The following is a 24,169-nucleotide window of genomic DNA, read 5'->3' as shown; positions in this document are numbered from 1 at the left end:
AACCATTGTTTTTATAGGCTGAATTAACTTAGTAGGGTACTATTTTACATTGCTGGTTTTGTAGTAGTAAGGATCTAAATCATGAGAATTTAGCAATGTAAATATTAAAATCATGGAAATAACTGTTAGGTAATACTATAAGCAGCAAAAAGAAATTACAAAGCTACCAGATGACTGTTTAGTTGCTATCACCCTTGCATTTGCATCTAATTGGTAAAGTGAAAAAAAACGAGCAATTGAGGCTGTGGGAGATATCTTGAACAAAATCCAAGAGGAGCAAATAATATGTGTATGTTAACGATACGCCCCGTAGAGGGCTAAACATCGGAATTACTCGCCTTACACAGTCACCGTAGCCCTAAATCGCCACTTTGGGGTCCAATTGACCTAAAAGCCCACTATATGCATTATCAAGCCCACAATGGCAGTTCGGTAATTTCAGTAGTCACATATTATTTGTCTATATAAATATGTATTTCCTCTCTACAATAAGGTAAGTCTCAACCCTCACCTCTTCTCCTACCTACTCTACATGTTCACCCTTGAGCTGACTTAAGCATCGGAGCGTTGAAGACTGGTCGTGTGTTCATGGTTTTAGGTGACAAAGTGCTTTCTCGATTCGTCAAATTTATTCCACCGAAATCTCGTCATAATATTTAGTGCTAGAAGGATGATCCTCAGTGGCACCACCCTCATAGCTCGTCGTGAGAAACTCCACCATTCGGTTGAAATTTCTTTTCTCCCACTGTCAAATCTTTCTCTCTCCTCTCCAGCTTTCCTCTGCTCACACGTGACGAGCTCGAGCCCTCACATATTTTCCCGGACATGAATGTTAAGCTTATAACATCCTGGAACTCCGAGATGCAGCTTCTGGTTTTCTAATTTGCAGAGTTTGAGGAGAGATAAAGTAGATCTAACATCTTTTGTCTCCTCCAAGGCTGATCTATGGCAGCATGAGGCAACTCATGTCCATAGCCAACGTGCTCACCACGCTCCAACAAGCCAACGGCGGCCTCAACGATGTTCGGCGACTGTCAAAAATCTGCTCACTCGTCACTGCACCTTAGCCTAGATTTACTTTGTGCACCAACCCACCCACGTAACATTTCTTCTCTCTGCTCATATTACAGATTTGGCTTTATAAATCGCATTGGGATTAATCTAGCTTGGAAAAATCAATGAGATCTTTGTGCAGTGCCGGCCTAGCATCACAACAACTAGGCTTCTAGGTTCCTCGAAGGAAAAAAAGAATAATTTTCAAAGACAGAGAAAACAAATCTTATCCAGCGGCCCTGCCCCATAAATCTCCTACTCGAAGGCTCACTCAACCGAACAGGCCGTGCCTCAAACCCAACCGCGCCTTAGACCCGGCCGTGCCTCAAATCTGACCGCTCATTGCCTCGGCCATGCCTTCCTGGCCGCACCTTGCCTCGGCACCCTCGCCTAGCCAGCTCCCCTCCTGATCCAGAACTCTCTCATCTGGCCCGTCGCCTCCTAATCCGAAGCTCCTCACCCGGCTCAACGATCCTCCATCACGTGTTGCAGCTCCTCACCCGACTGGCCGCCCCTTCATCCCAAACTCTCTCCTTCGGGTTCTTCTGAATTCTCTCTCTCTCTCTCTCTCTGCCCTTGACACTTAAGAATGTTTGAGCACAGTAACATGAACAAAAAGAAAATAGGCATAAAGCTAGAAAGAGCTTGGTCAACCAAGTCAATGTTGCATATAGCAATCATACATGGGACTCTTACTTTGTAAGCGCACATACACTACTTATATGTGAATTATGCAATTATACGTGGTCTCTTTGATGTGTCTTTACACATATATTACTTGTGTGCGATATCAACTATACATACTCACCAGTTGGCTTAGTGCACGCGCACTTGGCTCCATAATTGTTATTACCTCCATCCTGGTCATTTGATGCTACATCCTCCAGCTCGTAACAAACTAAGTTACTCTCTAGTCAATTATGTATCCCTCCTCGAGGCACTTATATATTTCCTTGGTGAGGTACAACTGCCATCAGGACGCTTTCTCATATGCCCATGTCTACATATATTGATTCATACTTCACCACCCTAGTGCCACCACTTCCATTATTTGGTTCTCTACTATTTCTTGGGCTTATGACTTCTCAGGCACCTAACTATAATCTCGGACACTTATAATTTCCACGGTGAGGTACAACTACCACCAGACACTTTTATATGGACAAATTCATGAGCTTTGTCGGGGCTCAATGGTTGACATGAAGTCTCATACATTAACTCCATTCTTTACATATTATCTACGGCATCATCAAGGGTCTCTGGTACACTTCCCTTTACACTCTTGATTTTTGATTACATTATCGCCATATACGTTTTCCCTTACGTTGTATATGCTACCTCATTCTAGGACATACTTACTATATGTACATGTACTTTGGTAACTCTAAGCGGTAACCCTTCACGGTCACACCACACGGTAACGCCTCCGGGCTAATATCTAAATGGCTACACATAAAAGACTACACCTCATAGCTACCCCCTATGCTTATTTCCTGCAACATATCTCCATGCATACTCTTTATGTCTACTTTCTATCCATAACGGTTTTCGTTTTATTACTTGTGTCGGTCTCCTTAAATGATTATTGATTGCCCTTATTGGTTATTATGCGCTAAACGGTAAAACCTTACGATTACGCCTCATGGCTAACACCTAAATGGCTACACCAACAAGACTATACCATATGGCTGCACACCGTAACATGTGCTACGATATTTTTTTAGCATACTAGCTTGTTATACTTGCATATATTCACATCGGTCACACTAAACGGTAACACCTCAAGGTTACGCCACACGGTAACACCTCATGGCTAACACCTAAAACGGCTACACCTAAAAGGCAACACCATTCAGTTATACACCCATGTGGGTCACTTGCGACTTGTCTCTATGTGTACTCCTCATTACTACATTTTGTACAAAATTATATAATTGTCTTTATTCATATTTTTACATATACTTGTTTGACTCACTCTCTTTTGATGATCACTCTCTCCACGGGTTCTAACACCCACGGTTTATTCTCCATGGGTTCTCGCAACCACATTTTACGCCAGATCCATGGATGCTCTGACTGCTAGTTGACTTTCGGGCCTAGCACTGAGATCCTAGGTCACTCGCCAGATCCATGAATGCTTCGACCGCTAGTTGACCTCTTTGCTTAGCACTGAGATCCTTGATCAGTCGCTAGATTCATGGATGCTCCAACTGCTAGTTGACCTCCGAGCCTAGCACAAAGATCCTATATCACTTGCCAATTTGCACATGCCCCAACTGCTCTAGCAAGCCTCCAAGCCTAGGCACTGGGATCTTGGATACATTACCAATTCTCCACGGGTTCTAACACCCACGTATTCACCAAGGGTTTTGACACCCATGGTTTTCGCCAAACCGGTCTCATTGATGCCCCGACTGCTAGCCAGCCTCCGGGCCTAGCACTGGGACCCTAGGCTAGTCGCCAACAGGCCTCCGGGCCTAGACTTGAGATCCTGGTGACTCACTAGTTTACTCCGGGTCCACACATCATCGCGACCCGGGAGGAAACTTGTTGGCATTTTTAATTCTTAAAATTCCTAGGCCCATCTATTCTTCTCTCCGGGTGAGTACGTACACCCCCGACCCAGTTCGAGCGAGTACTTCCAAACTCCCCGACCCAGCTATTCTCCTACACTCTAGGTGAGTGCGTCCATTCCCGACTCCGCTTCTCCACCCGGGTGAGTACACATGCTCCACGGATCGGCTCCCACTCCTTTGTTTGGGCGAGTACTTACACCCCCAGCTCGGTTTTCACCTTACCACGGGCGGGTGTATTGCACACCATGACCCGGATACCGGGGGACTTATGCATCTCACTTGCCACATGTACCCCTCATGCGTTACATGCATATCCCGCCACTCTAACCGAGGTGAGTCCCTAGCACTTCCCGGCACGACCCAATTTAGCTCCAAGGAACTACGTTTGGTTTGATCCCATGCATGGGTACGTATGCCCTCTCGCACTCACCTAGGGGCAACCACGTGTCACACATCGCCATATGATCTCACGGATCACATCACAACATGATTCCCCGGATCTCGTTGCCACATGATCCCTCGTATCATGATCGCACACATCATATATGCATCCACATGTTCCCTCTGATCATGACATTCGCCTCTAGAGACTTTGATTCTCCCGGGACCATATATATCTCGTCATACGGTCTCTTCGGGACCACACATCATTGGGCACATTTATTTCCACTCGGCTAATCCCTCTCTTGCATGGGGACTTAGAGGACTGGTAGTGTCGCCGTAAGTGCTCCGGCACTTGTTCAGGTCGCACTCCCGATGTTTCCTTATTTGATAAAATCCTCACCCAAGAGAGTCTCTTGACCGAGGAATTTGGAGATTTGTTAACGATATTCCCCGTAAAAGGCCAAACATCGGAATTACTCACCTTACACACAATCACCGTAGTCCTAAAAACCGCCACTTTAGGGTCCAATTAGCCTAAAAGCCCACTACATGCATTATTACGCCCACGAGGGCAGTTCGGTGATTTCAGTAGTCACACTTTTTGTCTCTATAAATAGGTCTCTCCTCTCCATAACAAGGTAAGCCGTCACCCTCACCTCTTCTCCTACATACTCTACATGTTCACCCTTGAGTTGACTTAGGCATCTGAGCGTTGAGGACCGGGCTCGCCGGTCTTCACCCCGTGACGCCATGTGTTCATGGTTTGCAGGTGACGAAGTGCTTTCTTGGTTCGTTGGAATTCCCCCGTCGGAATCTCATCGTAACAGTGTACATATAATTTAAACAAGTTTCTCATTCTAGAAAAAAAAAATCAATGCAATAAAGCCACTTTTTTGGTCCTTGCCCATCAAAACTCACTAATCAAAGCAGAAATTCTTCTCAGTTCTGAAAAATTTGAACTTCTTTTCTACATTGTAAATTTGATCATTTATGGCCATTACTAATAGACTACAAGAAGCTGCATCATCTATTATCCTGAGCCCTGACAGAACTATCAGTTGATATGGTAAGAAACTAATCTCCTCTAGCCTTTGTTACATTTGGACCACTATTATGTTCCCACAGGGTGACCTCGAAAATGTGCATGTTGCAACTGTAATAAAATAACAAAAGTATTAGCTTATTTTATAGCAAATCTACTTCTTCACGTTCTAGTGACGGGGTCAGACTTCCCATGCAACAAGAATTCTCCAAACTCACAAAGGGGCTGGGAAATTTTAGGGGTGGGCACGGGACGGGATGAGGGTCATTCCACGTCCCGTCCCACTCTTTTGAATCGGGACGGGATCGGGACGGGACGAGGGTTTTTAAGAATATATCTCACTCGGGATTAGTCCCGGTTGGGACGGGACGGGATCGGAATGGGACAAATCCCACATTCCTATAAAATTAAATAAAAACCTATATTTTTATAGGAATCATTAACAAAATAACATTTAATAATGAAATTTTAACAAAAAAAAATGCATATTATGTTCAAAATATTATAATTTACCATTATTATTTGAGTTGATATAATTTTGGAGTTATTAAGAACAAAAATTAGTTTCATTTTGATACAAAATATATAAGAATTTTTAAGTTTTCATTAAAGGTGGGACGGGACGGGACGAAGCGGGATAGAAATTATTCGTCCCACGTCCCATCCCACTATTATGAAACGGGACGGGATCGGGACGGGACGAATGTTTTTAGACCTCCGTCCTGTCCCGTTCCTATGAATTTCGGGACGAGATCGGGATTTCCGTTTTTTATGCCCACCCCTAGGAAATTTAGTTTGTTGTAGCCTTTTAGAAGTAACCAATTCCATACCTGATAAAAATCTATACAGCCTCTCTCACAAGACAGGAGAAAGTGCACCACAAGTTGTCAAGACATCAAGAGAGCGATTACTCCTTTCCTGACAGGTACACGAAGAGATGAAGACACGCCTCTAACAATGCTACCTCTGAGTTCCACATCATAACTTTCCACAAGAAGGAACAAAAACTTAAGAAGTGTGTGAGTCACATCAATGTATTTGGGGATAGAGTACACTATCATTAGCATTGCAGGTTGAATATTCATTATTTGTACTATTTAATTGAAGAACAACCAATCATAAAGTAGAGCTAGTTTCACACTGGCTTGTACATAACTCTTTTTGCGATATTTTAGTAGCCAACCTACACCAGCTTATCTGGGAATGATATTTGTTTGAATGATTTCGTTTGGTGGGTGGTCTGCATAACATATAAAACGGACAATGTCAACTATCAAAGTCTCTCTGTTTGGTTCAAATAAAAACTTCTTAGCAAACCATTCCTGGTATCGCTTTTGACTCCCAAACTTTACGCATGTAGAAAACTAAAAACCGCAATTGTGTCTCCAGTTCTGGTGAATCTGAAGTATACCGACTTGAAGTCCTTGTGTTATAGAGCAACGAAATAACAAAATACCCAAGAGTCTTAAAGCTGCCTTGATTCAATGCCAAATCTTTCCAAATAGATCTAATGTTTGGTATATGAACCAAATCTTGTAGGAGCCATACAACATCCCGCCCAATCTTCAAACATACAGAAAATTACTCCCTTAACACTTCAATACATAAATCAACTTCCATTTGCTTTAACACTTCCAATGTTCGATTACTAAGAAATCTATAGTGATCATCTACTAGCCGAAGATATGTATACAGTCTACTGGTCAAAGTCATAGGATCCACTTCCACAAGGGAATCCCATTTGGCTAGAAACATGATGACGATCTCAAAACACAACCATGAATTTCCATCACTATAATCCCCACCAACAATTTTCTTTAAGAAAACAAACCAACAAACCATGGATGCTTATAGCCTAAACATCAATCATCTCCTTAGTAACCCAAAGCAACTGACACTTCACCGGTTCAACAAGTTTCGTATACAATTCATTCACAATCTCATAAATCAAATTAGCAAATAAGCCATACCCATTAATGACCATGGCATGTAAATGCTTAATATGTGTTTTGGCACAATGGGTTTCACATAGAATTCCATACAAAATAACCTTGTTGAGTAGCAAATGTTCATGTGGTGTTAGAATTGTTACTGCCCATGGGGGTCTTAGATTTGGTTCAAGTAGCTCAAAGGTCTTCTTTAGTGAGCAGTCTACTGGGTTCTTAGCTTCATGGGAAACAATCCGAATCAGGTTTGAAGTCATTTAAGATTAATAGGATTCATCATAAGCCACATGAAATTTGAGTGTGAAGTTTGAAGCGTATAGAGTGAAACTAAGAGAGTAGAGATTTTAACTTCAAATATATATCTTTATGATGACTTACAAATAGGGCGGAGAAGCACCTTTTACGGAGTATCTGAGCATTTTCAAAAACCACAATATGTGCATTGGCTAGAAAATTCTATGGCTGATTATTATCTAGTTTAACCACCTGCAAGAGGTCAAAGAAGTAAACATTAAGTCTGCCACAAACTACAACACGATATGATTAGTCAAGTAACGAAGAGGAGCCATGATAACAATAGAGCATGGTGTCATTTAGCATACTAGTATATATGCAGACTATAGATCCATCATAAAATTATGTCAGAACATAAGCAGTTCAAAAGCAATTTAGACCATCAAACAAGTGGTAGATAACACATAACATGTGGTAGTGGGAATAAGAGGTGAGTAAACCTCACTTGTTGCAATTTAATTTGAAATATTAACATAGTTCATGTGGCATCAACTTTTATAAAATTGTTCTAAAAATACTTTTCATTTAAAATTATATGAATTTGATCGTCTATGGTTTATGGGTAAGTAAAATGAATTTTTATTAAAAATGATTTCAAAGGTTGGTGCTTGTGAACTATGATTAATGTAAGTGTGAAATAAAATTATACTTGTTGATATTGATATACTATAGTCTATTTGTACATGTATATTTAATGGTAATCATAATATACATATACATGTAGCTATATTATATTCTTTATTGTTATTGTTGCATATTTATTTGATGTTGGCGGATGAGACCGGAAGAGAAGAAAATGTACATTATGGTAATTTGGATGAATTGTGGTTAATTTTGGTTGTTGTTGGCAGATGGGACCGGAAGGAAAAAATGTACTTTCTGGTAAATTGATTTAATTGTATGACTTGTTCATTTTGTGATGCTGTGAGAGTCACTTGATTTTGTACAATATTAGCATGAGTGGTTTGATTATATCGTATATGTTATTTTAATATTTGAGTCTTGTTAAAATGTTTTCTGGTATTTGGACATGGGTCACAGTTGTGATAAGAGACAAATAAATCGGGAACCAAACTTTGGCAAGGTGATTAGTTACGATCAGTTAGAGCTCTAGTCTATCTGCCGTTGCACGGCGTGAGGGGTAACCTAGTAGGATTATCTAAGTCTCATGAGTGCATGTTTTGAAATAAAACCTCGTTGTTAGTCTTTCTGGTTAGATGTTGTGTTGAAGTTAATTCATCGCATTTGTGATTCTTTAATACATGTGATAACTTATTAAATTGTGTATATTTGCATGGTATGTAATTTGAGTACATGTTTTTATGGTTTACTCATACGGACACCTAGAGCTTACCAGGTTATTTTTTTATAACCCGGTACACCAATTCAATAGTGTAGGGGTTAGACCTGCATGTGAGGACTAACAGGTTGAGAGGACGTGTGTTGGAGTAGTTTTGGTGGCGACGGAGCTTTGTTCTATTCGTAGTTTTTGGTAAGCTCCAAGTGAGCATTACATTTACCATGTAATCACTTGTTGTGTATCTAATGGTAATGTAATTTTCGGTTAGGTTAATTTGTATGTTTCAAACTCAATTTATATTATTCAGGATAATTGTAAGATAAATTCTATTTATCAAGAATTATTTTGGGTTTATCACATCTTGAATTTAAAATTTTATCATTTCAAATTTGGGGTTGTAACATTTTAGTTGCTTGTTGCCAACGAGGACACATAGAATCTTCAACCACATTTTGAGTAAATAAAGCACTAAGGCATGGAAGAGTACCTGAAGAACAACTCCATAAAAAGTGTAGCATCTTAGGAAGCAATTTCAACTTCCATAAATGCCGCCAAATAATCCACTAGAATTGGAGCCGGCCTTAGCAGATGATATACAATGTTAAAAGTAAAATTCATCTTTGCTTGCGCCCCAAGAATCTAATTTTGTAAAAAAGAAAAAGACTTCAGTAAATCATAATCTTGTAAGGATTTTGAGAGATAAAAAAGTTGCATCATCAAAATTTTGTAGTAGTTAATAAGACTGTAACTATTGGACTTGGTTATGATTTCATTTAAGAATAAAGCGAAAGTCTGCTAGAAATTACACAACTTGAGTCTCTTTTTCAGCTTCAACTTCAAAACCAAGTAATAAACTGGAAAGAAAACCTTCAAAACTTCTACTATGTCTATCCAAATAAATACTCAATGCTCACTAGATAACAACACCCTAATCACATTTCAAGTCAAAGTAAGAACGTGACAAGTTACAGTTCTTTTCACAATTCACAGTTACACTTCTTCCTTAGCCATCAATTTTCACCTTAACTAATCACCTCAACCATTTTCGGTCTGGTGATCAGAAGATTAAACACATATACATGAGGGTCATCAGTGTAGTCACATGTACCACAAAACCACCTTAAAGAATCCTCAAGCGGTCCAAGACTATACATTTCAAAATTGGAGCAGTAACTTTTACTCTAATCATTGAAGAAGCTAATTTTGCTCCAGATATTATGGTCACAACTTGCCAAGTAAAAAGAAGTTTAGCTCATTGTACTTGTAAGTCTTATTTGGATAATGTTTGATTATAGGAGACTTCTGCTATCATTCATGATGTTCTCTACGAGGATATGAGTGGTGAATAAAACCGGGCGTGAAAATAAGCTTCCCAATTAGGTCGGGTTCCAAACCATTTTTCAAAAAATAATAAATATGGCTCAACAATAGAGATTATATACTTTAGAGTTTTATTATTTAACATTGTAAAAACTATGGATGCTTTGGTAAAGAGAGTTTTTCAATAAGAAAAAGCGGAAAACTTATGTTATTGCTAGTTCAATCTCCATATATTAAAATTTTCAAAACTGAAAAAGAAAAAAAAAAAGAGTGAAAGAATTTGTGAAAAATAGATTGAAAAAGAGGGTTCTTTTCACAGTTTTGAATGTGGGCCGAACTGGAAAACGAAAGGAGAGAGAGAGGCCCGGTTAGCAATAGCCGACCTCCTCAAATACTCCCAAATTGGAGCTTTAGGGTTAGGGTTTCTCAAATCTCTCTCTCGCAAAGCCAAAGCGCAGGAAAGCTCACTCCCAATGGCAACGGCGACCGCGAACGCTTCCGGGACGGCGACGGTGACGGCAAAGAGGAAGCCGGTGTTCATAAAGGTTGCGGACATTCAGCCAGGCACTAGCGGCCACACTCTGACCGTCAAGGTCGTCAGCTCCAATCCAGTCAAGGTCACCTCCAAGAACGGCGGCGCCCGATCCGCTCTCTCCTCTCGCCCTCTTCAGCCTCCTCGCATCGCTGAGTGCCTCGTCGGCGATGAGACCGGGACCATTGTCTTCACTGCTCGCAATGACCAAGGTACATCTCTATGGTCCTCCTCTGCTCTAGGTTTTTGCAGGGCTTTTAGGTTTCAGCAGCTTCGAATCGGAAATTTGTATCTGGTTGAATTCAATATTTGTTATCTCTGAGGTGATTCAGATCTGTGTTGCTGATATTGGAATAGTCCCTGTGTTTGTGTTTATGGATTTATGATATTAATGCTGTTTTCCGTTCGAGTCGATTAACTGTGCATATGATTGCTGTATGTGTTTATACATCATTGCGATTGTGGGGCATTGGATTGTTATGTTATGGAGTAGTGGTTATTGTTGATGATAGGATAGGATCGTGGAGCATTTAAATATGGAGTTATCGCAGTGTGTGATTATAATGGTGCTATGTGTGGAGTATTTTGGAGTGTATGATATAGATGTGAAGTGAGTGTTGAGCATGACTTTGGTTTGTATATGCAGTTGATATTATGAAGCCTGGCACCACGGTGATCCTGCGCAATGCAAAGATTGACATGTTCAAGGGGACTATGAGGCTTGGGGTTGATAAATGGGGCCGTGTTGAAGTCACAGAACCAGCCAGCTTTGAAGTGAAGGAGGCCAACAATCTTTCTCTCGTCGAGTATGAGTTAGTTAATGTTGCATCGGACCAGAAAAGCTAATTGGATAAAAGACTGAATGATGGGTATATTGTGAGAGTGGATATTAGTGAATTAGTAGCAATCAAAGGTTAGATTGGTGTTCCTAACCGTTACTGTTACTGGGGTACTGCAACTGATATGTGGTTCTTCTCCTGTTTTCCTGAAGATATTTTCACTATTGTTATTTGCTAGTGAGTTTTCGGATGCTAATATTATGACTTGGAAAAAATATTGTGGTCAAGTATATGCCAGAATAATTGTATCTTGTACATTATACCCGCTTAGGTTGCGTCACTTATGCATGAACACAGGCTGCTGCAAAATTTAAATGAATTGCGTCCATGTAACTTGTTTAGTTTTGACAAGCCTCCCTACTTTTACGAAAATGAACTCCATATGATCAGTTACAGGCATCAAGTCCCATCTTATGATCAACTACAGGCATTAACTCGCTGATAGTATCTTGTGAAAACATTTTACTTAATGATATGGTATGCACACATTTCGATCCGAGCAACGAACACCGAAATTGCGCCCACGGGTTTTGTTCTGTAGTTGTGTTCTTCATTTTGTTCATTAAAAAAAAACAGAACAACGTAAAAACGAACATCCTAATTAACTTCAGATCAGTCTAAAAGGACCGAGGACTAACGTCCCCCAAAACTTTCAAGTATAGGCTCTAAACTCCAATCACATTAGATATTCTAGTACCCCTACATAAATTAGCACATAGGAAAGCCCGGAATCATTATTCAAAGAATTCCTAGCACAAAAAACATTAGAATAAAGACTCAGTTTCGGAAAAAAAGAAAAGAAAATAGACTCCAAGCACTAAGAACTACGACTATATGACATTTTGCCAATAAATAACCACTGTTACATGCAGCAGTAGACTGCCATAAACCCGACTATGCTTTGTTAATATGCTCAAACAGAGAAATGCAAGCATTGACAGAACCCCGAATTCGAGAGGAATGCAAGAGATAACTACACAGGAGGGAAACACAATGTATGTGTGATGTGTAGAATGTCTTTGCTGCTCTATTACAAAAGGCGGCCAAAGGAAATGGATGATGTTTGAAGTGAACTCACTATTGGAAGGGTTGGATCTGCGTTCCTCAAGAATCTGCGCATAGATTGAAAAGGAAGAATTAAATGTCAGCTACTGGGGAAATAGGGTTTTGGAAAAACCATAAAGGAAGAGGCAAAATGGGACAGCTTACTCAAAGTATGTCAGCTCATAATCCCTATCAACCTACACACCCTATAACGAACCAAAATCCTGTAAACTGAAACTCTGCTAGGTCATAATACGCACTAAAATGTGAAATGGCTGAAATTTCAGATGAATTTGGCTGGAAGAGCTTTGGCTTGAAGTACAACATGTTACACGTAGGAACCTTTTCTAAATCAAACCCATATCAGAAGCTATGAAATCTCATTGCTACAAATGTAATCACGTTTACTTTGAGAAACATAAGCTGCATACACCAAGATTACAAAATGGCAACATTGCAGGGAAGATAATATATGCGTGGTTACTGTAGTGATCCAAATATCACATCTCAATCCTCATGGTGCTTAGAGTAAATCCAAAAGAAAAAAAGGAGAATAATAAACTAGATACAACAGCAATGCATTGGCTTATTTTCAATCTAGAGTCCTGTATGTATCTCATAAGGCTTCCGAGTCTCTTTCTCTTCATGTGCATGAACTTTGAAGAAAACTTCTACTGGACTCATTGGAAATTGGTCATGCATCATTATTGCAAGCTGATTGAATAAAATTAGCATTAATCTTTGGTCATAGACATCATTGCAAAGATAATTTCATAATGTGATTTACAATGATGACTTATTAAGTCTATAATACATATTGCGCATCTCAAAACAGGATGAAAAAGAAGAAATTTTGTTCATGCCTAGAGAATAGTAACCAAGTCTACTAGTTGATCTAGGTTTGAAAGCTCAGGAAATGCAACTTGTCTCTTCTGCAGCTCACTGAAAACTCCTAAATTACCAGCAGTGTCACTGCCTTAGACTGAAGATAAAGTACATAAAACTTCCTTGAGTCCTTGAAATATTCATCACACATCATCATTGCAAGCTGATTAAATAAAAGTGATCAGTACACTAACTTTATGACCCAGGAGTGAAACAACATTTTCAAATTCGATGTAAACAGATGATAGAGAACATCTTCAATATCAACCTTGATTTGGCATTTTCAAGTCAAATAGACAAAAGAGAGGCTACAGAAGAACAGTAGAGGAGGCAGAAGAACAGTAAAGATGGAAAAAAAGACACCTCTAACGAAGATAATTCTTGATAATCTTAAGATTAAGCACGTTTCTTTAACAGTATTTCATGATTCAATCGCATCCAATACAACCATTAGAAGCTTCAACCATAAAAAACTTGCCACTTGTTTTATTGAAGAACTGAACACATCTGATGAACTACTTAAGCTGTTTTCAAGAAGAAGAATTGCAGATGTAGCAGTAAAAGACTGAAATGTTCTCAAATAACTTAGGATGATAGCACCCCTACAAATTTAAAAGCTTGGACTTTAAAGACCAATGTGACTCCAACTTCACTTCTCGATCCTCATCTAGTCTTGTCCAGGCCTACAACAATAAAAGAGTTCTTTTTGTACCATTTTCTCTTAAGAAAGAGTGGGGAAGTAAGATTCACTTTCTTATTGAGAGAGAAAGTAAACCAGTATTTTCTGGAAAGAAAGGGAATAAATTTCAGCATTCAGCTACCAGTGCCTAACAAATTCATATGGAAGACTACGTACTGGTATGAGCGAAAAAAATGTATTTCAAATGAATAAGTGGCAGTGTTCACAATTCTAAACCCAATAATATCCAATAACTGAATACACACTATCTTACCAGAAAATTAGAAGGAAGAGAACGATATCAAGGGGCCCTACAAATGTTCGCTAGATACCTAATTCAAGAATGAAAATCCATTGGTTAGGTAGCCGACAAACACAACTAAGGTCTTTGATGTACATGATGAAACAAGACTGCTTGACACAAAAATTATGTAAATCTAAGAACATCCTAGCAGGAGGAATTTCAAGGAGAAGATTCAGCATTTGATACAAAGCGGCAATCGCCTAGTCAGATAAGAAGGAGACCTATGTATCTAGTTCTTGGTCATTGTATTAGTTTTATTAAAAAAAAACAATTTAAGTGTTTTCTAAACTATATACATAGTCGAATTTCAAAATTTGGTTCAAGCCCTTGCAAACAAAAACACATATTGGACATGACTCCTCATTCATAACATTGTCTTCACAAAACAAAAGTAAGGAACACTTAGTTTACTTAATTCCAGTGCCAACAAAAAGTCTACTTTGACACTAGAATTGCAACTCATAACAATGCAGCAGCCGCCGGGGAACAACATAAACATAACAATTCACCACACCACAATAACCACGCATTCTAAAATAAATATAAAAGCCACATAAATATAGTAAATGAAATTACCTTCAGGAAGCCAACCGTAGCTGCGGCGAGTGATGGAAAGCATGGAAGTCATCAAAGCCGAGGCAGTGGCAGTGTGGTAGGGCAGCATCGACTCCACACAGAAGCTCAATTCAACAGGACACCTACACAAATCACGTCCATTTTCACAATAGTTTAAATCCCAACACATTACATACTCTAATTTACTTGGTTGCAGCCAATGTCTTAATTCAGCAAATAACTTATAACTCAAAACCCAACCATATACATTAAAGATTGAAACTTTGCAGCCAACCGGATTCAATAATCACAGTTCAACAATTGATAAGCCCAAAACTAATTCTATATCTAGTCTTTGCATACTTCTCATATAGAGCACAATTTCATTGATTAACAACTCAATTCAAAGCAAACCCTTACATTAGATAGATTCAAGCAATGTTCTCACCCCAAAAAAAAATGCAATAAAAAACTGTGTGTACCTGAGAGAAGGAGATGATGATGTGGGCTGCTTGGGTCCTATGCGGAACGGTGAGCGAGCAGCTTTCGATTCAGTGGCGAACCGAGCGGCCGAGGCGCAGCTCCGGCCGGCGCAGGACCGGAAAATGGATCTGGCGGCGGTTGAGGCGGCCATTTTAAGACCTTTTAAGGTTCGAAGTAACCCAAAACAGAAGTAGAGAGAGTTGAAGTGGGTAGACACCCTAAACCTTTGGGATTTAAGAGAGAGCATGTTCGGGTGTGACTGGACCCTGCAATTTATAGTTGGAAGTGACTGGGATCTGGACCGTTGAAAGGTAATCCGAAGGCTAAGCAAGTGCCACATCGTTAATTCGGGTTAATCATTTTTTTTCTCTTACCAAACAAACATAACTTAGACAGAGCCAATTTTGTTGCTGATGTTGTCACCGTTATAGGCTACTCGCTTCATTCTTCTTCAGTTCTGAGTGATTGTGTTCTGCCTCAAGTTAATCTTACCTTAGTTTCTGATTACTTAGTTATTGGGTACCCTAGACGTGCTTCCCTGTAATTTCTCTTTTTTTTTCCTACAAAAAAAATTTCTACCAAAAATGTAGATTATGTTAACCAATACAATTTGTGATAGGATTTAAATCGTGCAATATTGTGCTTTGCCACTGTTTTGATATAAAAGCTCACCCCCTAAATTCAATCAAATAAGTATTTCAATATGATTTATTGATTGATTTTTTTATTAAACTAAAAATTCAAATATTATGGCAAGTCGAATTCGTGAACTCTTACGTATAAATGGAAAATTACTAAGCTCTTCATTAAATAAAACTAAAAATAAAAAATAAATAAATAAAAAGAGTAAAAGCGGGCATCTGTTTCGGGCCTAGAAACGAAGCGGGTATTACCGTATCAGTCAGAGTCGGACCAAAATTGAAACCCCAACCCCTTTTTCATCAGACACTCCTCCACTTCTCCCCTCCGCGTTCCTCTCCCAGGGCCAAACCCTTCCCCTTCACTCCTGGTACTCTTCTCTCCCTCCCTTTCTCTCTTTCTCCGTCTCTCCTCCTCCCTCAACTTCTAGGGTTTATATGCTCCTGCTCCACTGCTTTAGGGTCTAAACCAAGGCGATTTTGTTTCTGCATTTTAGCTAATCTCTCATCTCCCCATTCATAATTTCTTATAGCGAGCTTCAAGTAACACTGTGTCCTGTAATATTGCTTTCATTTTCACGCTGTTAATATTCGTGGGTTTCCTGTTTCTGCTTCAGATTCGTTGAGTTCTGGAGCTTTTTCTTCGAGCTTTGGGTCCAGTGGTTTCTGTAGGAGTCACACTCCGTGATGGCTTCATTGTTCAAGGTGAGATTAATGTTTTCATTGGTGGATTGAACATTCTTGCCACTTGTTGAAGTACTCCAGCTGGTCAAATTATGATTTGAATTTTCTTGCTTACTTTTCAATTATTGTTATGTGAGGAGTAGAGATGATGTTAGAGAGAATTGAATTAGAGATTAGTCGATGGTTTTACAATTTATATGAGAACCAGACTGAAAGTGAATGTCCGTAGTTTAACCGTGCAAACAAGCTGGGTTAAAGTTGTTTTATGATCTAGTGAACAACTTTAACATGGTTTCCATACAAGCTGCAGCTGCACAATTGGTATCTGTTCTTCTGCTTCTCTATTATATCCCCAAACATTTAGTTGCTTGCTTATCATGAGTTAGTAATCGATGTGAAAAGTGAATGATATTATCTCGCAGATGTTAAAAAATTGTATATATTATAAGCATAGGACAAATTATATATATTGTTCTTACGTACCGCATGCTGTTCATGTACCTGAAATCTTGGAGTAGGATTTCTAGTTTTCTACAGAATGTGATGGATTAGAATTCTATATATTTTACTAGAGGAGTGAAATGCAAACAAACAAGATAACTGCTAAGAACTGCCAGATCATTATGTACTTCATCAACTCCTTTATTAGAACCTGAAAGGCTATAGATCTGAACTGCTTATCCTTTTGTATCCCCGCATTTATAATTTTTATAATTACATCACTCTTTTTTTGTTCATTCTTTTGTTTAGGATCAAGCGAAGCTTTCACAATATCGGGATAGAAGATTTCCTGGATCACAAGAGGAATTTGAGCAAGCACTTCTGGCATCAACCACTGTTTATATTGGGAACATGTCTTTCTATACAACAGAAGAGCAAGTGTATGAGCTCTTTGCTCGTGCTGGAGAAATCAAGAAGATTATTATGGGCTTGGATAAGAATACAAAAACCCCTTGTGGGTTTTGTTTTGTCCTGTAAGTTCACATTCTCATTCATATTCTTAATATAGCAAAAGAAACAGTCCAGAGGTTTGTGAGAGTCAAATTTTCACAGAGCAACTTGTGCCTTCATCTCTATGTTAGAGATGTGTCCCTCTATTTATGTTTTATTTGTACTGGCCCAAATTCCTACATGCTGTTTACTGAGAAATTAATGCTAATAAACCACGGTGATCAAAATAAAATAGCAAGATGTTCGGTTAGATGAACCCTTGAATTTTATCTCACCGTGCTTAAAACATTAATATCATGCCTGTTGGTGAGTAGCGGACTGCGTATCTTTGCCTAACTGTTTACACTGCTGTTATTTTTTGGGCCAAAACTTCAGTATGTATTGACTGTAGAAACATTCTATCTAGGTGATCAAAGGTTTCTAGGGGAACTTGTAATCAAGAATTATAAAAGAACTTGATGCATTTATAGAGAGTGACTTTTGTACTAGACAAGGGAAAGATTTACAAGACAAGAATCGTCTGTAAAGTGCCTCTTTAATTGATTATGAATGACGTGCTTATACACATGATTGATTGCCTTAATTAGAAGGTAAATTTAACTATAGGTTTTCTATCATCCAATTGAACTGGTGTAGAAACCCTTTTACTTTCAACCATAAGCTTTGTATGGTTGAAAACTAATTAATTAGTTTAAGGATAATCAGTCTAGATGCTCATGGATCACGAGGTGCTATGCAGATAAGAATATAATTCAAATTTTCAAAAAGCTACTAGGAGTTATTTCCTTTTCTTATGTGGATTTTTGTTTGAGTCCCCATACCCCCATTGTTACTGATTTGGTGTAGCTTAGAAATTTGGATGGTGACTGACTGACTGTTGTATCCTTTTGAAGTAAACACCTGAATTGTTTTTTTTTCTTTCTTTCATGTTTCGTAAATCATAGTTGGTTGATTGTAATTGGTTTCTTTGTTTATCTGTGGTTAGAGTATACATTCACTTTTCCTTCTGAGAATTAGACTTTTTTTTTTTCCATTTTAACAGATTCTATTCTCGAGAAGACACTGAGGATGCTGTAAAATATATAAGCGGGACTATTCTTGATGATCGTCCTATTCGTGTGGATTTTGATTGGGGTTTCCAAGAAGGAAGGCAATGGGGTCGAGGGCGAAGTGGTGGACAGGTGGATGATTTTGTTTAACTAGCCAAAATTATCTTCCAAATTGTTTTAGTGTTAATATTTTCTCTGCTTTACAGGTTCGTGATGAATACCGTACTGATTATGATCCAGATATCCTTTTTTACCGGTTTGAAACGACAGCAATGTTTCTCTACATCATTCTTTAAATTTTATCTATTATTTCCCTGTAATGTGATTTTTTTTCCTTGGATATGAAATTAGTGATGAACATTTTTGGCCTTTAGTTTCCTTAACACGTTACACGTAGAGGTGGATATGGTAAATTAGTTCAAAAGGAGTTGGAAGCTCCGAGAACCCTTGTTGACTATGGTACTGGATCATTGGGTTCTTTCCCTCCAGTCATGCCTCCTCCTCACTGTAAGTCAGTTTAATATTATCATCTCTTTCCCAATTGTTTGTCTGGCTCAAGAAATTGGGCTTATTTGCAGGATTGTTTATGTCGGCATGTATGATTGCTTTACGGTTTTTAGAGTAGGTTGGTTGGTTGCAGTTGTACTGTGTATCGGATTTTGCATCATTTAGCAAAAACAGAACTAGGCAAGGTGCAGTCATCTGACGGAAATTAGTACTAATATGAGTAGGTTCATAAGCTGACATAACATGTATGGCGACGTTTTACCTTGAGGATGGTGTAGGATCTTGGTATGTTATTATGTTGTGACCTCATGGACACAAATAGGATTTTCAAGTTATCTTTCCAACAAGTACTACCTAGCCTGGGCATGTTCACCTTTTGTACAGAATTAGAGCGTAGTTTTTGAGATTATATTTTGTGGTTCTTGTTCGACCTTTTATTCACCTGCTAGTTCTCTTTTACTTCTTTTTGTGTCGTTCAGTGGTAGTTTACAGTAAGAGTCAGTATTGGAAAACACCTCTCATCAAACCTGTCGAGATTCTGCAATGTGACTGTTTTTCATTTAGTCTATTACATACTTAATAGTTCCTTTCACTAACCTTTTGACATTTCATTTGTACAGATGGTAGACAGGGGGGAGGCAATAATCATGGTGGTTCTCATCGGCATGGTAGAGGTATGAGTACCATATCAGACATCTGTATGATATATGGTGCAAATAAATTTCTGCTGCTGTATTAGCAAGTTTTGTTGTTTACCTGTTTCACCAATGTTTGAACTTGATTTGTGACAGGGGATTTTCATCGGAAACGACAGCGTGATGATGACCGCCCGTCATATGAGAATTCAAAGAGAAGCTCAAATTATGAATCACTGAAGAACTCTGATCATGACTCTAGACCGGTAATTTATATTGATTCATATCCTAATTTGCCTTGAATCATAAGAGTTCCATAAGCTGTTTCCATGGGCCAAGTGCGAACAGGTTGCTAATAATATCCTATGTTGAGCAATAATAGCTGTTTAAAGTGTGAGGCCCTTTGATCATTGACTTTTGTCATTGTATTTACTTTCAATGCCATACCAACTCATCTCACTTCTAATTTGTCCCGCAGTAATGTAGGATAATCTTAACCCTTGAAATAAGCTTCTATTTTCTTGATTTGTTAATTTAACATGCATGTTTTTTTTTTCCTCCTTTTTGCTGCAACAGGAGAAAAATCCACGGTTTCGTGAGAGTGGTGACTCTGATGATGAGGAAGAGGATGGCAAAAAGCGGCGACCTTAATCAGTACTGCCAGGGATCAATCAGTGGACCTTTAGAGGCAATTTTGCCTGCTATTGGGATGTCTGAACAAACTTGAAGACATTTTTCCTTTGTTCGTTTTATTTACTGTAAGGCTTAGATTCGAGAAGTGATCAGCTGTGTCTGTTCAAACTGAAGTACCTTTACAAGTCAGTATTAGTTGTATGTAAACCCAGGAGCAGATTTCACACCACCCCCTTTCAAGAAAAGAGGAACCATTGAATGGCGCCTACTAACTCAAGTTACTGGCTGACTTATTGATATCTATTGTTGAAGTTCCTGTCATATCATGTCTTACAAATCATCTCTTCTGAGCTATGGTGTTACTTGTCGAGCTTGTAGTAATGAACATCCATCATCCATACCTCGCATACGAATATGCAAGGGACCCAAATTATGAAGGAAAATATCCGTGGACGATGCCCATTAATAACACGAACGACCTGAATCTGAAAGACAACACTGCAACCTTGGAAGGTCCTAGTTTGCTTGAGTTTCAGAAAAAGGTAAGAGGTGGAGATTTCGAAAGAGGTTCCTTACTAAACCCTAAACACTAAGCATTGCCATGTGATTTTACGGTAGCACTAAAAAAATTCTCTAAGATCTGTCCTCACACAGTTCCAGTCTTACCAAGTCTGTTTCTGGAGCTCCTCAACTGATGGCAGATGCAGAAGCCAAAGATTTTCATCACCCTAGTGCATCAATTTTAGAATGATTAGCACCACTTGCTCATAACACGAATAAATGGCACTCCAGAAGGCACCGTCAAACTAAGGCATGTGTTTCCAAGTGGCTTCTGGTACAAACTCTATACTTTGCAAATCAACACAAAGACAGAAGCTACGATTGTGGAACTTATTGTTGGTTTCACTATCTGTCAATATGAAATAGTCAGATAGACACTGCATCTTCATGGTCTCCATTCCAGGCCTAACTAAGAAAGCTCTATCTAGAGTTCAATCATTTTTCTTTATATATTGAGAAAGTAATTTATAATCCTGTGCAGAGATCTACACATTTGAATATGACTTCTGGCAGAAATCTGGAAATCATTTTTATTTATGATATTTTCACAAAGAGAAGTTTGGAAGGCAGTTTGATTTGTACATATTTTATACACTTTCAGAGACAAAAACATTAGTGTGAGATGTGGTGACTATTGGACTATATATCATTGCTTGCCCACTTCGGCCACTACTAATGCCTGCTCCTGCTGCTCCTCACCTTCTGCTTCTGCCATCACTATGTCCTGCTGCTTCTCCTCCTGTTTTGCTTCTTCATCTTCTTCCCTAACTTGCACCATGTGTTGTCGGCAGTAACGAAGAATTACAATGGATATGAATGCTGCAAAGGAAATAGGTAGAAATCTCACATAAGATCAATAATAGTCACAGTATAAGTGTATAACAGTATCAGTCTTTAAACATAGGCAATGCCTGTTTCTTCTGGAGATACAATAGAAGCCTAACATTAAGTCTTATACCAGATGATTTAAACAAGGGATTGACTTATTGCAATCATTACGAATTAGCAAGCCATTAAAAAGATTTTGAAGCGTCACAAAAACTGAAAATTTTAAATAGTAGCAACTTTCTTTTTTAAACCTACAATTTCCACATTTGTTGTTCCACAGACGAAACTATTCAGCAATATATGAACCTACCAGTGAATATACGGGTTTTAACCGTAGACAGATTCCAGAATGCTGTGATTGCTGATGCTGCTACAATCTTTTTGTGAGAGCATGCTCCCCATGCTTCCAACACCCACCATTTCAAGCATTCAGCTACACATTCAATTTACACTTTAGTCAATGTCACATAAACATAAAGAGAGTCCACAAAAACTCAAGTACATATAGATGTAGTTGGTTACCTCTTTGGTTCATTTGAATGGAGTAGCATGAGTACAGCCTTGGGATTGTGAAGCTGATAAAAAAGGCTACGTAGAATATGATATCAATAGTTAGAACAAAATTATATACACTCGTATAAAAACCCTTCACAATGGACTAAATTAACAAATAATCACATTCACACCAAGCATAGAGAGCCTCCACAATGTTATATGATGCCCATATTCTGCTCCTAGAAGAAAGAATGGAGCTACCTGTATGCAGAAAATTGAATTGCAAATGTCAAACACTCCCTTAAACTCTTAATTGTATGAACAATCAAATATTCAAATTTTGATTTGTGTTTACCTTGAGAGTCATTGATGGCTCTCCTGAGAATAGCTTCCTTGTACTTGCTATTGCAAGATTTACAGCAGGTAGTATCATTTTGGCCACACCAACGATATCATTTTCCTTAAGCAAGTAATTACGCTTCTTTTCATTACTATTTCTGTGCATATAAACAAGAATATCAGTGAACATTACTTCAACACAAATATATTAGCAGCCAAAGTGATACATGACTACATAAGTGAGGTGGAAGTCATTGTACCTTTGGGAGATTGAATTCGAGACAAACGAAGCACCCAAGAACAGAAGTGCTAGTTGGGAAATCGCTGAGAAAACGCTGCAAACAACCATGAATGAAGTTACAGGTTTGGAATTCCAAACAAGAAAACAGTGAGGTAAATGTGGAGGAGTAATTACCTAACGTTGACTCCTTTGGTAAAGCAAGAAGACAAGAAGAAGAGAGAGCCTAAACCAAACCAAAGGGTTGATCTTGCTACATCTCTCCACATAATCAAATCATTCAACAGCAGCCCAATTCGCTCCAGACTACTTCCATCCTCATCATCCACTATCAACACAAAACACATATCATAAAAAAAAAACACACCAAGAAATCGAAAAAGACTTAAAAGACTCAAGAAAAGAAAAACTAACTTGTAGACAAAGTTGGAGAAGGAACACTAAGAACCAAGCTGAGCTTGTCTTTCTTGGACCTTCTCTTCCTCACAGGCTTCACAACCTCTTCACCCAAACCCAAATCCTTATCTTCTCGAATCTCAACCTCCGACCTCCTCCTTGACCTTCTGGTGATCCTGGGCGATGCACAGCCCAGAGAGCCCATCTGGGAGGCTCTGCTCTTGCACCTCCGTCGTGGGCCGGCAGGTTCCGCCGCGGGCTCGTCCGGCATGTCAAACCGGTCGGCGAGACGGGTCTTGGACCTTCTTGGGTTCGGGGAAGGGGAGAGAAGCAGAAGCTCATGAAGAGGGAGAGAAGAAGATTTGCGAGAGGGGGGTGAGGGTGATTGGATTAGACCCAGAGAGAGATGAGGGACCTTCTCGGCTTGGGCCAGCCTTGACGCCGATTTGGTCCGGGAAGGTGGCTCCGAGCGGGAGTGGTGGCGATAGGGAGGAGATGAAGCTGCCGAGTCCATGAGAGAGTTGAGGGTGTTGTGTTGAGTTTCGGTTTTGGGTTAGAGATGGAGAGAGAGGTTGGGTTTTTGGGAAGGTGTGTGTTGTGTTGTGTTGTGTGTCTAAGTAGCCGTTGGGGGAAAGCAAGAAAGGAAATTTGTATTTGAAATATTACGGCGGGGTTAGTGCGGGACCGGAAAAGCCAAGAGCCGCACTAAACTATTTTTCGGACAAAGCAACGGTAACAATTGAGGTGTCACCTGCTCCGGCCGACCGATAATTGTCTACAAAGTGTTGTAAGAGAGCGCACATTCTTCATAGTTTGGAGCTTATTTATATAAAAAAATCACATAATATATTATGGTAAGTAGAAAAGTGACGAGCCTCTTCCTATGAGGATTGGAAACAAGGCACACAAAGGCATACATAGTACTTTCTTATAACAAAAGGCTTAAAGTTAAGGTTGTGGTTGAAATCATTTCTAATTA

General features: G+C 39.1%; 5 protein-coding genes across 8 annotated transcripts; 2 read left to right on the top strand and 3 right to left on the bottom strand.

The window, feature by feature from the left end:
• Positions 1–5,942: 5,942 nt before the first annotated feature.
• LOC126797003 (uncharacterized) lies at positions 5,943–7,258 on the bottom strand. The gene is made up of 5 exons (XM_050523700.1): positions 6,959–7,258; positions 6,730–6,870; positions 6,373–6,618; positions 6,243–6,295; positions 5,943–6,039 (listed from the first exon to the last, which is right to left on the bottom strand). The coding sequence occupies exons 1-5, from the start codon at positions 7,256–7,258 to the stop codon at positions 5,943–5,945; spliced, it is 837 nt and encodes a 278-aa protein (XP_050379657.1).
• A 3,025-nt stretch (positions 7,259–10,283) lies between these two features.
• Positions 10,284–11,578, top strand: LOC126798687 (uncharacterized protein At4g28440-like). Its single transcript, XM_050525720.1, has 2 exons — positions 10,284–10,659; positions 11,094–11,578. The coding sequence occupies exons 1-2, from the start codon at positions 10,389–10,391 to the stop codon at positions 11,291–11,293; spliced, it is 471 nt and encodes a 156-aa protein (XP_050381677.1). The 5' UTR covers positions 10,284–10,388; the 3' UTR covers positions 11,294–11,578.
• Positions 11,579–11,909: 331 nt separating this feature from the next.
• On the bottom strand, positions 11,910–15,434 carry LOC126798155 (protein NUCLEAR FUSION DEFECTIVE 6, mitochondrial). Of its 4 annotated transcripts, none has more exons than XM_050525016.1 (3): positions 15,236–15,434; positions 14,775–14,896; positions 11,910–12,398 (listed from the first exon to the last, which is right to left on the bottom strand). In XM_050525016.1, exons 1-3 carry the CDS (start codon positions 15,385–15,387, stop codon positions 12,391–12,393), a joined length of 282 nt encoding a protein of 93 aa, XP_050380973.1. In that variant the 5' UTR covers positions 15,388–15,434; the 3' UTR covers positions 11,910–12,390. The 4 variants fall into 4 exon arrangements, with proteins under 4 accessions (XP_050380973.1, XP_050380969.1, XP_050380971.1 ...); XM_050525012.1 differs by lacking the exon at positions 11,910–12,398 and adding an exon at positions 12,463–13,044; XM_050525014.1 differs by lacking the exon at positions 11,910–12,398 and adding an exon at positions 13,054–13,378.
• A 714-nt stretch (positions 15,435–16,148) lies between these two features.
• Positions 16,149–20,654, top strand: LOC126798824 (nuclear cap-binding protein subunit 2). The gene is made up of 9 exons (XM_050525888.1): positions 16,149–16,245; positions 16,492–16,579; positions 17,309–17,532; positions 18,552–18,690; positions 18,765–18,798; positions 18,952–19,065; positions 19,686–19,739; positions 19,857–19,966; positions 20,277–20,654. The coding sequence occupies exons 2-9, from the start codon at positions 16,562–16,564 to the stop codon at positions 20,349–20,351; spliced, it is 768 nt and encodes a 255-aa protein (XP_050381845.1). The 5' UTR covers positions 16,149–16,245; positions 16,492–16,561; the 3' UTR covers positions 20,352–20,654.
• A 665-nt stretch (positions 20,655–21,319) lies between these two features.
• LOC126799404 (reticulon-like protein B17) lies at positions 21,320–23,777 on the bottom strand. Its single transcript, XM_050526604.1, has 8 exons — positions 23,209–23,777; positions 22,972–23,122; positions 22,817–22,891; positions 22,573–22,714; positions 22,409–22,478; positions 22,245–22,310; positions 22,033–22,155; positions 21,320–21,713 (listed from the first exon to the last, which is right to left on the bottom strand). Exons 1-8 carry the CDS (start codon positions 23,702–23,704, stop codon positions 21,541–21,543), a joined length of 1,296 nt encoding a protein of 431 aa, XP_050382561.1. The 5' UTR covers positions 23,705–23,777; the 3' UTR covers positions 21,320–21,540.
• Between the last annotated feature and the right edge of the window lie 392 nt (positions 23,778–24,169).

This window comes from Argentina anserina, chromosome 6 (assembly GCF_933775445.1).
Source record: "Argentina anserina chromosome 6, drPotAnse1.1, whole genome shotgun sequence".
In the NCBI taxonomy this organism is placed as follows: domain Eukaryota; kingdom Viridiplantae; phylum Streptophyta; class Magnoliopsida; order Rosales; family Rosaceae; genus Argentina; species Argentina anserina.
Note: the sequence above shows the minus strand (reverse complement) of the source record. Positions and strands in the feature narration are given on the sequence as shown.